The sequence below is a fragment of the Quercus robur genome, chromosome 2 (genome assembly GCF_932294415.1).
Source record: "Quercus robur chromosome 2, dhQueRobu3.1, whole genome shotgun sequence".
In the NCBI taxonomy this organism is placed as follows: domain Eukaryota; kingdom Viridiplantae; phylum Streptophyta; class Magnoliopsida; order Fagales; family Fagaceae; genus Quercus; species Quercus robur.
In genome coordinates, this window is record NC_065535.1 from 37,155,829 (window position 1) to 37,169,355 (window position 13,527).

Genomic DNA, 13,527 nt, shown 5'->3' on the forward strand with positions numbered 1-13,527 from the left:
GTCTTCCTCATTCAAGAACGTTCCAGGCTTCCACAGGTGCAGCTCACATTCTCCAGCACTCTCTCTCTGTTTCTCTCCTTTCTTTACTTTTTTTTTTTTTTTTTTTTTTTTTTTTTTTTTTTTTTTTAAGCTTGATTCTAGAGGGCATTATGGACAAAGTCTTCTTCATCAGTTTTCCACTCAAGCTTTTCCTCTCGATTTGGGGAGACGAAATTTGTGGGCCCGGGAGAGAAAATTTTCTCCCGGGTTTTCCACTCTTCCTATTTTCCTCTCTTTCCCAAACAGTGGAAAACACTGTTTTCCACTCAGTTTTCCGCTCTATGTTTTCCATCCCTCCTAAAATCATCCCAACCAAACACAGCCTAAGTGTATATATGTGTGAAACTCCCTTCTGGAGACTTGAATTTCGACACTTACCCTCCAAACTCCAAAAGTATTAATACTTATGAAGTGACCATCACACCAAAGATGTGTGGTGGTGTTGTAGTTTACTAGTTGGTTACTGCAATAGTGGTGTTACACTCATTATATCATCTACTTTTATGGGAAAAGAAAAAAAATTAATATTTTGATAATTTTTTTCATTTTCCATAAATATAGTATCAAAAAATATCTAAAATAAATTGTTAAACTAATACTGACATTTGTTAGCATAACCCAATTAACAAAAAGGATGATCCAATATTATATTAGATACTCAGCGTGGGTTTGGATACAAACGTATTTGCGTTTGTGCTATCCCGTGCACTATTTACAAAACTCGCAAATATCAATTTTGACAAATTTTTCTTTAAAATTAGGCCCTATAACACAATTTACCTATTTAAAAATTATTTTATTACCATATTTCTAATCTATATATATATATATATATATAAAACCGAAGCCTCTGCTGGCACCACAATTTTCCACGTCAGCACAATATTTAAAACACAATATATTTTCCACGTCAGCACAATATTTAAAACACAATATTTAAAAAATAAAAAATAAAAATAAAAATAAAAACATTATAACACCTTAAAACCCTAGCAACCTTACCCCTCTCTCAAGTTAAGAAATAAAACCCTAGCAACCTTATCTCTTTCTTAAGTTAAGAAATATAAAGTTATAGTTTCTGCAAACTCTCTCTCTCCAAACGTAAATATCAAATTCAACCCCTTTAATTTCTCTTTATATTTTTTAGGCTTCTATAGAGTTATAGTGAGTTATGCTGATTTTGTTTTTTGTGTATGTGTGTATAGATGGTCATAATACTCCGTTATTCCAAAAGAAGTTTGTGTTTTCGTTAATTGAAGGCCTTAGAGAGATAAGTGCTGCAGTTTGGAAAAGCAATACAAAAGACGATTTCATTGGCAGCGGAAAGTAATTACTTTGTCTCATATTTTTGTTTTTTGAATTGATTTTGTGTGCTTTTTAGACCCTTTTGGATCCATTTTGTTAATTGGGTGTTTTTTTTTTTTTTTTTTTTTTTGATAAGGTCCAATTGGGGAAGGTTCTTTCAAAGGGCTACGACGACCGCACTCGGTGTCTGTATACTAATAGTGGGGGGTAAGTACTATAAATTACTAACCTTTTTAAGTGTATTAGTTAGAATTGTTTTCAAATGATTGTACCAATAAAAGTGAATGTGTATAAATTTTGTTTAACTATCCCGTGCATCGCACGGGTTAGCGACTAGTTTGCAATAATTATCGATACGACTACTCACAACTATTATTAGATACACCGACTCCCAAGCAACAAGTGTTCAGTTACAGACAAGTGTCATTAAGTCAGGCTCAGCTTTTTGTTTTCAGGCTGTTAACAAGAAGTCATCCTCTCCAACTATGTTTCCTTGTGTTTTCAGGCTGTTAACAAGAAGTCATCCTCTCCAACTAACGAAAGAACTCCCAGCTAACAATTCAGTCCATGGAAATGTGTTTCTAGTGATGATCTAATCAATGTTATATAAAGATAAGAATCGTTAAACAAATTTATTTCCAACCTTTTATTATTTTTTTTTTCCTCACCATCCATATCTTACTTTCTTCTGACTTTTTTTTTTCTTTGCTTCTTCTTACACACGTCGTCTTCTGTCTCCTCTATTTATGCCCTACCCACTTTTGAATTTCAACACACCTACATCTTCATCTTCACTTTTATGAGTTTATAACAGTCTCACTTCTCTGCGTCTTTCTATCAGTACCAAAGCATCTTTTCCAGTTCTCACTCTCAAATTTCTCACTACGAATTTCTTTTTGCTAGCTGTGTAGGTACGTTTGTTCATTTCATTTCTTTCCATTTTTTCCTTTTTGAGGTATTTAGGTGTACAGAATACAGATTTGTTTAGTTTTTAAGATCTTTTATTTTTTTAAGTACAAAATTCATGCCGGTCGAATCTTGAATTTCGGCCGGTATTTACCGAAACCGACCCGATGGAGAAGATCCGACACCGACTGCCGGAGTAGTCGGGTCGGCCTGTATCGGATCGGATCCGGTCAGTTTTTTTCGGATGGATCGGATCTTCGGATGGGTTTGGACATTTATTATTTAACTCCCAAGCAACAGTAGTTCTGCATCAAGTTCTCATAAAGTCATAAGAATAAGGATTATATAATGGTATTAACTATTAAGTAAGAAATGCAGGCTCAGCTTTTTGTTTCTTTGTGTTTTCAGGCTGTTAACAAGAAGTCATCCTCTCCAACGAACGAAAGAGCTCCCAGCTAACAATTCAGTCCATGGAAATGTGTTTCTAATGATGATCTAATCAATGTTATGTAGAGATAAGAGTCGTTAAACAAATTTATCTAAATTAGATTTGGGTTGAACAAGATGGGTCTGCTCTCAAAACTCCTATGGCTTGCTTGTTTGAATATATTTCTGTTTCGCATGGCTGAAAGTGCCGTTCATTATTACGACTTTGTTGTAAGTGTCAAACAACCCACTGCCTTTCTATTTCATAATATAATTCTTGCCCTTTTTTTTTTTTTTTTTTTTTTTCCATCATCTAATTAATAACTGTACCTTGGGGTTAATTAAACTTATCATGTGATGGGTTATAAGTGATGAAGATACGAACTTGTCATTTGACCTCACCATTCACAACTTGCCACGTGGCAAGTTGTCACAATAATTTTGAAATTTTTTATGTTTATAACATTTTTCATTAGTTATCTAATAAGTCTGTCAAAAAAATCTCCACAGCTCGCCCATTTGACAATTTATATATGGTGGAAAAAAAATTGATTGTCCATAACTCACACTTTGCAAGTTTCCCAACCAAAAAAAAAAAAAAAACCCGTAATTCATCTTACAGTATAATAATACCGCATTTTTATAGTTATTTAAAATAAGATATATCTTATAAACTTTATTTTTTTGTTTGAAAAAGTAGTTAATGTGTAGCTTAAATTAGAACTCATACACCATTTTGTTCTCTATCGGGCCAGAATTATCGATTGACAACTAGTAAACATTGAACCCACTATCTTTACTTTTGAACGTTAAGATTTTGTTGTTATTCTATTGTTAATTGCAAGCTCGGCTAATCCAATAGCTACCCTTATCATTATTTTCGATGGAATCTTTTGCTTCTTTTTCATTGCGTCTCTTATCTCTTTTGCTTCTTTTCAAACTTGCTTTTTAGTTTTGTGTGTAATCTGCCTCACAACCCACCAGAGCTTCATTTTAAAATTCAAACTTTAATTTTTTTTATAAATAATACTAATAAGTTGATGATTTTGCCTTTATACCCAAAAAAAATGAAATAATAATAATAATAATAAAAAATCTATTATACTCTATTATTATTATTATTTCATTTTTTTGGGTATATATATATGTAAAGAAGTGAGATAAATATACTCTATATCTGATATTTGAATATATAAAAATATTTTACTTGGAGTTATTTTCTAAGGGCTCAAATTATATTAGTTACCTCTCAATATTTAATATTCATAACAGTTATTATTATTTTGGTTTTCTTTTTTCCTTTTTCCTCTTGTAGCTAAGGGAGAAAAATTTTACGAGGCTGTGCAGCACAAAAAGCATGCTGGTTGTAAATGACAGTTTTCCAGGACCAGTAATCCGTGTTCATAAAGGAGATACTGTATTTGTTAATGTTCATAATGAAGGATATTATGGTGTCACAATTCATTGGTACTCTCTCTCTCTCTCCTAGCTAATATCCAAGATTTAATTTTGTTATGTCTAGCATTTTGCTTTATCTATAAATACCTGTTGCGCTTATATAGTCCAGTTAATTATTTGCCAATCTTTTTTTTTTTTAATTTTTTTAATTAAGATGTTATAAACTAATGTAATAAATCTGCCCGTTGATATACATTTTTCTTTATTTATAATGAATGAGAAATTTCCACTTCATAATCACATAATATAATTTCAATCAACAAACTTTTTTGAAGATGTTTCATTTTATCTATTGGGGTTATGCTTTAAGTTATTCTGGTAGCACTTTTGGTTATGTTTTTACCATTGCTTTTTAATTACGATGTTTCATATTTTGAAATTGTTGCATGATATCTTCATTATTAATCCTACAAGTTACATCTCTTTCAATGTACATAACTAAGCAATCATTCATCAATTAATCTCCTATTTGATTGATTTTGTTTCAAATTTATTAAGATCTAAATGAGTTTTTTTCTAAGGTTTAAGATTAGCGAATTTCTACTTTTGTTGTTGGGCTTATTATTATTTTTTTTCCAAATTTTATATCAAATTGGTTTGTGATATTTTTTTTTTTTTTTTGTGTGTTTAAAAAGACAAAGATATTGTTAAGAGAATCATATTCAAACTTATTTCAACTGGGTTTAAAAAAATCTAGGGTCGAAGTGTTCAAACTTTTATTTTAGGGGTCAAAACCAAAAAAAAAGTAAAACATATATATACATATATATATATATTGGTTTCAGTGTAGGGGGTTTTTGAACCTCCTAGGCTCCAAATGGAACCCTCCCTACAATATATAGAAAATATGACCCTAACATATCTAATTTTCTGCAACCTTGCACCGTTTGAAAACACAAAAAGGCACAAGTGAAGCAGCCCATCAATCACACACAGCGCCAGACCCACCCGTATTTATTCAACTCGCTGGAGGAACTCCTTGTCGATCTAGGGTCTGTTTGGATACCGCTTATTTTGCTGAAACTGAAAACTTATTACTGAAAGAATTGTAAATAAAAGTAAAAATTAATTAAAATAGTACAATGAGACCCATAAATAGTACCAAAAAGTGCAGTGAGACTCATGAATAGTAGCAAAAATAAATTAAATAGTAAAATAATTTTAATTTTTCATTGGTACTCAAACACACACCTAGTATGCGTTTGGATTGCGTTTCCTGTGCACTATGTTTGTGTTTTCCTTTTTTTTTTCTTTTTTCTTTTTTTTTTTTCTTTTTTATTGAAAAGGGCATTTCACGTGAGATACAGACCTGTTAGTGGGTCTTGTGTACTGTACACAGGACCCACTACCTTTTTGAACGTCCAAATTTTTCACTAGAATGGCACTGTCAGTGGGTCTCGTGCACTGTTCACGGGACCCACAAACCTCTTTTTTTTTAACCAATTTTTCATTAAAAATGGATCCTACGGTACTATTCACATATTTAAAAATTATTTTATTATAGTGTTTTTAACTTTCAGCAAAATAAACGATATCCAAATAAACCCTACCCTCATCATCGCTCTCAACCGGAATCATACTTGATACTACCACTTCAGTCCAAAATGCCACTATCTACCATATGTTGAGGCCAGAGTGATGACGTGGGGCTTTTCTTAACCCTTGGGATTATGTGTGGTCATTCATTGAAATTAAAAATTAAAATAGGAGAGACTGGCAGAGTATTAAATGAAAGGAGCGCACACCCCTTTCAATTAGCTAACCCAAACAAACACCGTCTAAAAAACACTCATTTGTATAGAATATGATATTTGATCATTCTGATAATTATAGATATTAACCGTTTTTTTTTTTTTTTTTGTGTGTGTGTGTGAAAGATTAGATATTTATTTGGATAATTATAGTAGTTATTAAGTATTTTTATTATTTTTTTAAAGAAAAAGATTAGTGCATATTATTAAGGTAGGCTATTGAAATCAACTTGAAATATTAAGTAATCTTTATGATTGTGTTTTTATAAGGAACTATTAAATATATAATTATGATAATTATTAATATATATTTATTTTGATTGTATTTGTATGTGGAACTATATATTAGATTATTTTAAAAAATACAACCAACAAGATTCTAATTGAGAAGTTTAGCAAAAAAAAAACAAAAGACGAGTAATTCTAATATCACATAAAAGCTACAACTTTTGTCACAATTATTTTGTCACTTTCACATAGACCCATCATTTTTTTTTCCACTATTCACAATTTGTCATGTAAACAGTTGTAGCAAAAGTTGTGATATTTTACATGGTCCTAGAATTTTTGAAAAAAAAAATTCTAATTGAGAATTTAAATATAATCTAAACTCAATTGAACATATGAAAAAAAAAAAAAAAAAAAAAAAAAAAGAGATAATATTCAGTATCAAAAGCTACTTTTTTTTTTCTTTCCTATAAAAAAATAAATAAATAAAGAAGCTTCTAAAAAGCACCTACACAACTTGTTTTATTACAACACAAATCCAGTTGCGGAGTCAGGAATTTGCTTTTGGGAGGCCAAATAAAACAATAAGAATTAAAAAAAATTCTCTATATATTTTAATTATATTCACATTATGTACAATAGTCTAAAATATTATAATGGATGAAAAAATCATTAAAATCTCAATGGATAAAAAACTCTAATCAAATGATCAATGACATTTCATTTTTTATTTTTTTATAATGATCAATTATTTTTCTTAGCCAAGAAAATGTTGCATTATTTTTTTTTTATATATATTATAGTTTTATATTAGTTTTCATTTCCTTAAGAAAAAAAATTATAGTTTTCATATATTATGATGTTATGTTGTATAATATATTTATTACTGTAATAAAAAATAAAGATTAAAGTGAAGTCACACTTGTGGCTGTGGCCACCTAAGGATTCTACCTTAGTTGTAAAGAATCAAATTTTAACCATACAAGTGCTGCATGGTATCTTAGAAGTTGGAGCAACCTTGAAACCCCTTGCACTTTGAAAACCATTCTACAATTCAGAAATTCCTGATACAAGCCGCCTTTTAGACTCTCTTTAAGTCTCGGCCTCAAATGAAACTCAAAACTCAACTAATAAAACATGTTTGGTTGTAGAATTAGAGAGGGGTTTGGAGGAAAGGTCTGAGTGAAGAGAGCAGGTGGCGGTAATGGTCACGAAACAATCGGTAAGTTAGAGGTAGTGGTTCCATTGGTAGTCAGGGTGAAGGTGAAGATTTACACCATATTGACTTCTTGTTTTGTGAAAGAAACTTGTTATTGCACTAAGACCCGACCTTTACACGGAAGAAAAAAATGACAATGCTCATTAGGAACTTTATTGTTGAAGAAAACTAGATCCAACCCATATGCACTAAGGGCATTGATTTAGGAACTATTTTTAAAAACATTTTATAGGAAAATGATAAAGCAATTAATTTTTCTGATTGCTTTTTATATTTTCCATGAAAATGGTGTTAAAATTTTCCTAATATAATTTATTAACAATTATTTTAACTTTTAAGGGCACCTGTTAACATGACAAAAAAAAATTTTCGTTTTTTGAATTGAATAACTTACTTGGCACAAAAATTAACATATTTAGATAGTACATGTGGTTGCAAATTTGAGTCTAATTAAAATTCTAATTGGATTTTCTCTTAATTTTGGTTTTAAATATAATATGTGTGTGTGTGAGACTTATTCTCTCTTAGCATATTGTTTAATGTAATGCGCTAAATTATTTACTAATACTTAAATTTAGATAAATATTATTTTAGATGTTCATTTTTGTGTTAATCTACTTGATTCGACTCGTGCATGCCTTGTTGTTGGATATACGAACGGGTTTGGGATGGGTTTGAGATTTTTAAGTTTAAATTGGATGAGCGTGAAATTGAATTCCTAACTTTTAGTCGGTTTTGGTATGTACAATATTTTTAAAGATTTTTGGGTTAGAAAAGGTTATTTCCATCCCAAAACCAACATGTTTCTTTTTCTAGTGGAAAATCATTTCTAAGGCACCTACGCAAGGCATCAAATTCACCTTAAGTTTTTTTTTTGCCCTTGAATTTTTTAACTAGGAATTTCTTTAGATAATCAACCAAGAAGAGGAAGAGGCTAAAAAAAAACAACAACAACAATAATAACAATGATAATAATAAATGCTCAAGAAGATTCAATAATGATAAATTGAAGCTATTTGCAGGCATGGAGTAAAACAACCAAGAAACCCATGGTCTGATGGTCCTGAGTATATCACACAATGTCCAATAGAACCAGGAACAAACTTCACATATGAAGTCATTTTTTCAACTGAGGAAGGAACTCTTTGGTGGCATGCTCATAGTAACTGGACGCGATCAAGTGTCCATGGTGCCATAGTTATTTATCCCAAAGAAGGAACAACAACTCCATACCCGAAGCCTGATGGTGAAGAAATTTTCATACTAGGTATGTCAAGTTTTTATGGATCATTTATCTTGCAAGCAATATGAATTCTTCTCTATTTTACAACTTAATAGAAAACCATCTTAAAATCTTAGGGAGCCTTTATGTGAGGGTTTATTACAGCATGCTCGGTAACCACCTTCATCTGAAGTATAAGAAATTATTTAAATCCAATAATGTTATATTAATCACTTGTTCTTCTCACTACTATCCAATGTGTGACTTCAATATTTTACCAAACACGTCACTCATATAATTAATATTGTAGCTCACATATGAATTTCTACCAGCCCTTATATTTTATTTGATTTTTATTTTTATTCTTCATGGGTGTTACAGCGCTATTCTTGACCTTCGAGAGCATCTTTTCCTTTGTTTTTAATCTTTTATTTTATTTTTATAAATGGCTAGAAATCTCCAAGTCACTACCTGAACCCCTCATCTCCCCCTCAACCCCTAGGTGTATTCTAAAACCTTCGAGCATCTTGATGTTTAGACAATGTCTAACAATTAACTAATGTAATAGAATCTTACAGGGTAAAGTTTGTCCTTAAACTATTGAAAATGTTTTACATTTTATCCTTAAAATTAAAAAAAAATTTAAAAAAAAATTATCCCTAAACTATTGAAAAATGTTATTTTCTCATTCCTATTTTTTGATTCAAAAACTATTAAAAAACCTATTTACAAAGTTTAAGGATGAAAAAAGAATTTTTTAAAGTTTAGGAACAAAAAACAAACTTTTGGTAAAGTTAAGGAATCAAAATAATATTTTATTCAATCATATACTATGAATGTGTGTGTATTTGAGAGGTGCTACATCCACAACATTTTCACAACAAATCATAGGTGGTTAGTTGTTATTGATTCAAATTTGAACTTAACACTGAGATTACTTTTTTGCTCCAACAATAACAACCAATAACAACCTGCCGCTTAAGATTTATTGTAAGAATGTTGTGTACATCTCATTTCTTTATATATTTTGTTGTTGTTGTTGTTAATGGATCTATCCTCACCTTAGGAAAAGGATTTTTTTTTTTTTAAAAAAACACTTCTTAATCCACTTAAATTGTATACGCAGGATCTTGGTATGTTGGAAACATTAACGCGTTGGTACTGGAGGACCTTAAAACTGGTGCATCCGCACCCGAATCAGATTCTTATGTGATCAATGGCCAACCGGGAGATTTCTTACCATGCTCCCAAGGTTAGTAAAAAATAAGAAGCATTATCATTTCAAATTAGTATATGTAAAATTTTTCTAACAAGGATCGGAAAAGACCCAAAATTTTGTTTTGATTGTTGTTACTCATATGATGCAGATTCAACTCATCGTTGGGTGGTTGATTTTGGGAAGACATATCTTGTCCGAGTAATCAATGCTGCTATGAATGCTGACCTCTTCTTTGCAATTGCTAAACATAATATCACAGTTGTTGGAGTGGATGGTAGCTATGTAAAACCCATAGACAACGATTTTATAGTGATAAGCCCGGGACAAACCATGAATCTCTTACTAACAGCAAATCAACCTTTGGGCCAGTACTACGCTGTCGCTAGACAATATGACACTGACCAGTCGTTTTTTAACGGGTTTGATGACACAAATGCTACAGCAATTCTTATGTATAGTGGCAACTATACTGCCCCAGATGTTCCACTCTTTCCTAGCAACATTCCTGCCTATACGGACAATAATGCCGCATATAAATTTATTGGTCGCCTACGGAGCTTAGCAAGCAAAGAATACCCAGTAAATGTCCCATTAAATATAACTACAAGAATGCTTATCACAATTTCTATGAACTATCTTCCCTGTCCAAATGCATCCTGTGCGGGTATAGATGGAAATATGATAGCAAGTAGCTTAAGCAACATGAGTTTTGTGAACCCCACTACTGATGTGTTGCTTGCCTATTATAGGTATTCCCATTTTTACTTTTCCCCTTTGAGGATTATCATTTAATTTAATTTTTTTTTTCTATATATTTTGTAAATACTTATTATTGATCATAACACAGTTTCTAAATATGAAGCAGGAACTTGAGTGGCATTTATACCCCAGATTTTCCAAATTGGCCAGAAACTTTCTTTAACTTCACTGCGGACGATTTGCCATTAAACACTACAATACCAACTCAAGGGACCAGGGTTAAGATGTTAGACTACAATGAAGAGGTGGAGATAACTTTTCAAGGGACTGCGGTATTGAAAATACCACAAAATCATCCAATGCACATGCATGGGTATAGCTTTTATGTGGTTGGATCAGGTTTTGGAAATTTTAATAATGAGACAGACCCCAAAAACTTTAACTTGGTCGATCCACCTGAAGTGAATTCTGTTGAAGTGCCAAAGGATGGATGGGTTACCATCAGATTCAAAGCAAATAATCCTGGTAAGATTTACAGTTACTTAGGCTTGTACTACAACTCCGCCTAGCTGCTCTAACTCTTGATCTTGTGTTTGGTTCTCACCTAGGCCAAATTTGGCACAAACATTTACCAAAATCGCACAATTTTACTTTGTATATATTATTAGAAATTATAGTATATACACAATAGTAAAATAAAGTGATAAAGGCAATACAACAATAAAGAGAATGTCAATGGTCATAAGTCCTACTGGCATCCCTCTCATGTGGAATTTAAATCCAGAGGTTGAATTCCCTTACTTACACTAGGAAACACGTCTCATTTGATGGGGTTTGGATTCAAGATCGAGTTGAATTCTCTTACTCACACTTAACTGAATAGGGAAAAAAGAAGAAGGAGAATATGACTTCTATTTCATTTAAAAATAATGGAAAACTCAATTAGGCTTTGTAATAAAAGAAAATCAAGTTTCATTTTGATAAATGATTGCGCTGAAATATATTAAGAAATAATTAATTTTTTTAGTTTTTATCTTGATTATATATTTTTAATGTTCAATAGATGAAGGTTGAAATTTCATGTATTAATTTAATTTTGATTTTTAGTATATTTCTTATTTTTGAATGATAAACATGTTTTAGTTCATGCTTTGATCCTTAAAGATTAACCTTGATTTTTCCTTGCTTGAATCTTACATACGTGGGATGATTTGTAATAGGTGTATGGTTTTGGCATTGTCATTTTGAACGACATCTTGACTGGGGCATGAACACTGTAATGATAGTGAAAAATGGTGGCACACCTGAGACAAGTATCCGCCCACCCCCAACTTATATGCCTCCATGTAGACCACCACCTTCCCTCGCTTGGCCTAAGGACTTAGATGATTCTCATGAAGTCAGGAACGAGTATGAAAGAAAATAATGTCAGGTATTATTTGAATAAACTATTTGGTTAGACTTTATTTAAAAATATATGATTTCACAATAAAGTAACATATTTCTCTGTAGGTAGAATTTCTCTTTGTAGAGATAGTCTAATATATTGGACATTTATTAATTCAACTAAGCATACGTTTTCCAACAGAGTATTTGCGTTTTGCGTCTTGGAGCCCGGGTCCCACAGCGTTGTTCACGGACCAGTCACCCAAGGAAAAACGCAGCAATAAGTGTTCTACAGTGTTTTCATCTTTAAAAGTTATTTTGCTACAATGTTTTTAGCAATAAGTTTTTAGTTCTTAGCAAAATATGTAGTATCTAAACAGACCATAAGTATTGCTGAGTAATGAAAACAAAGTAAAAGAGTTTATTTTAAGAATTAATTCAACTTAAATTTTGTAATAAGAGTAAAAGAGTTCTTTCAACACCAATAGTCTTGTGGCTGTTTGTAATTACTTAGTTCTTCTTATGTGGAGAATATGGATTTGAATCCTTCTTACCTACATGTTGAAATAGAAAAAAAAAAAAAAAATATATATATATATATATATACATATATCTTTACACGTGTGTGTCTATATATTTATATATATATATATATATATATATAATCCCCTAAAAATTTTTAGGAATTGTACTATCTTTAAGTCTTCACCTCTTTTTTATAATAAAAGCATGATTTTGTCACACTGTCAATTCATGAAATGGAACCTTAAAATTGTTGGTCCTAAACGTGCATGGCATTCTCGTTAAGGAGATGATCACAAACTACAACCTTTTGTCTACAAAGAGAATGAAATTATGTCTAAATGAAAATGAGGGTCTTGGTATTCATAGTCAAACTTGCACCCCTTAGGAATAGACACATTTGTATGAACATATGCATCAACCCAACAATTTGTAACCTTACCCAACAATTGGTTTCTCTCTACCAAAAAACATATTGCATTTGTGAAGTAAAGCCATTCGCCAAGTGGGGTTATTGCATGTATGAGGGTGCACCATATTATGGTCTAATCATCGATCAACATGCATTATGTTCCCTATGATTTTGCCCGTGTCAACCCTCATTTATGATACATAAAGGTCAACAACAATGTGTGAACCTAGCTAATTTGTGTACACATTTTTGTCACCTCACACTAATTGTGCCCTTCGTCATATACTACTTTTGTAGCATACTTCAAATGACTTCAATTTCACTGTCTTTTGTGTTAACGACAATAATCTAGGGATTACTCTCGCAATTAGGAGCCTAGCCCATATCCATACTGCTATCAATGACTTCAACTGTACACACTAGACCACATGTCAACCTGTGATGAAATTTTCATTTTGTACTTCTTCTAGGCCATGATTTATGAGCAGCTTTCCACTATAACAAGCTCAATTATACTATGTTGCATTAATGGACTTTACATTCATGAATCAATATGTTCACATGTCTGTATGTTCACATGCTTGAATGCTTATGTGTGCTCCTATTCTTGGATATTCACATTTCTACATGCTTAGGGCCCGTCTGGTAGCAATGTTCAAGTATTAGTATTCAAAATGATGTGAAAACTCTGATTTAAAAAGTGTTATAATAATATATGTTTAAAGTACTCATAAT

General features: G+C 31.5%; 1 protein-coding gene across 2 annotated transcripts; it reads left to right on the plus strand.

The window, feature by feature from the left end:
* Window positions 1-2,013: 2,013 nt before the first annotated feature.
* On the plus strand, window positions 2,014-12,404 carry LOC126713567 (laccase-15-like). Of its 2 annotated transcripts, none has more exons than XM_050413331.1 (9): window positions 2,014-2,255; window positions 2,659-2,907; window positions 3,992-4,143; window positions 8,355-8,599; window positions 9,681-9,806; window positions 9,922-10,522; window positions 10,639-10,997; window positions 11,693-11,904; window positions 12,061-12,404. In XM_050413331.1, exons 2-8 carry the CDS (start codon window positions 2,815-2,817, stop codon window positions 11,896-11,898), a joined length of 1,782 nt encoding a protein of 593 aa, XP_050269288.1. In that variant the 5' UTR covers window positions 2,014-2,255; window positions 2,659-2,814; the 3' UTR covers window positions 11,899-11,904; window positions 12,061-12,404. The 2 variants fall into 2 exon arrangements, with proteins under 2 accessions (XP_050269288.1, XP_050269289.1); XM_050413332.1 differs by having other exon boundaries at window positions 2,014-2,251.
* Window positions 12,405-13,527: the final 1,123 nt, after the last annotated feature.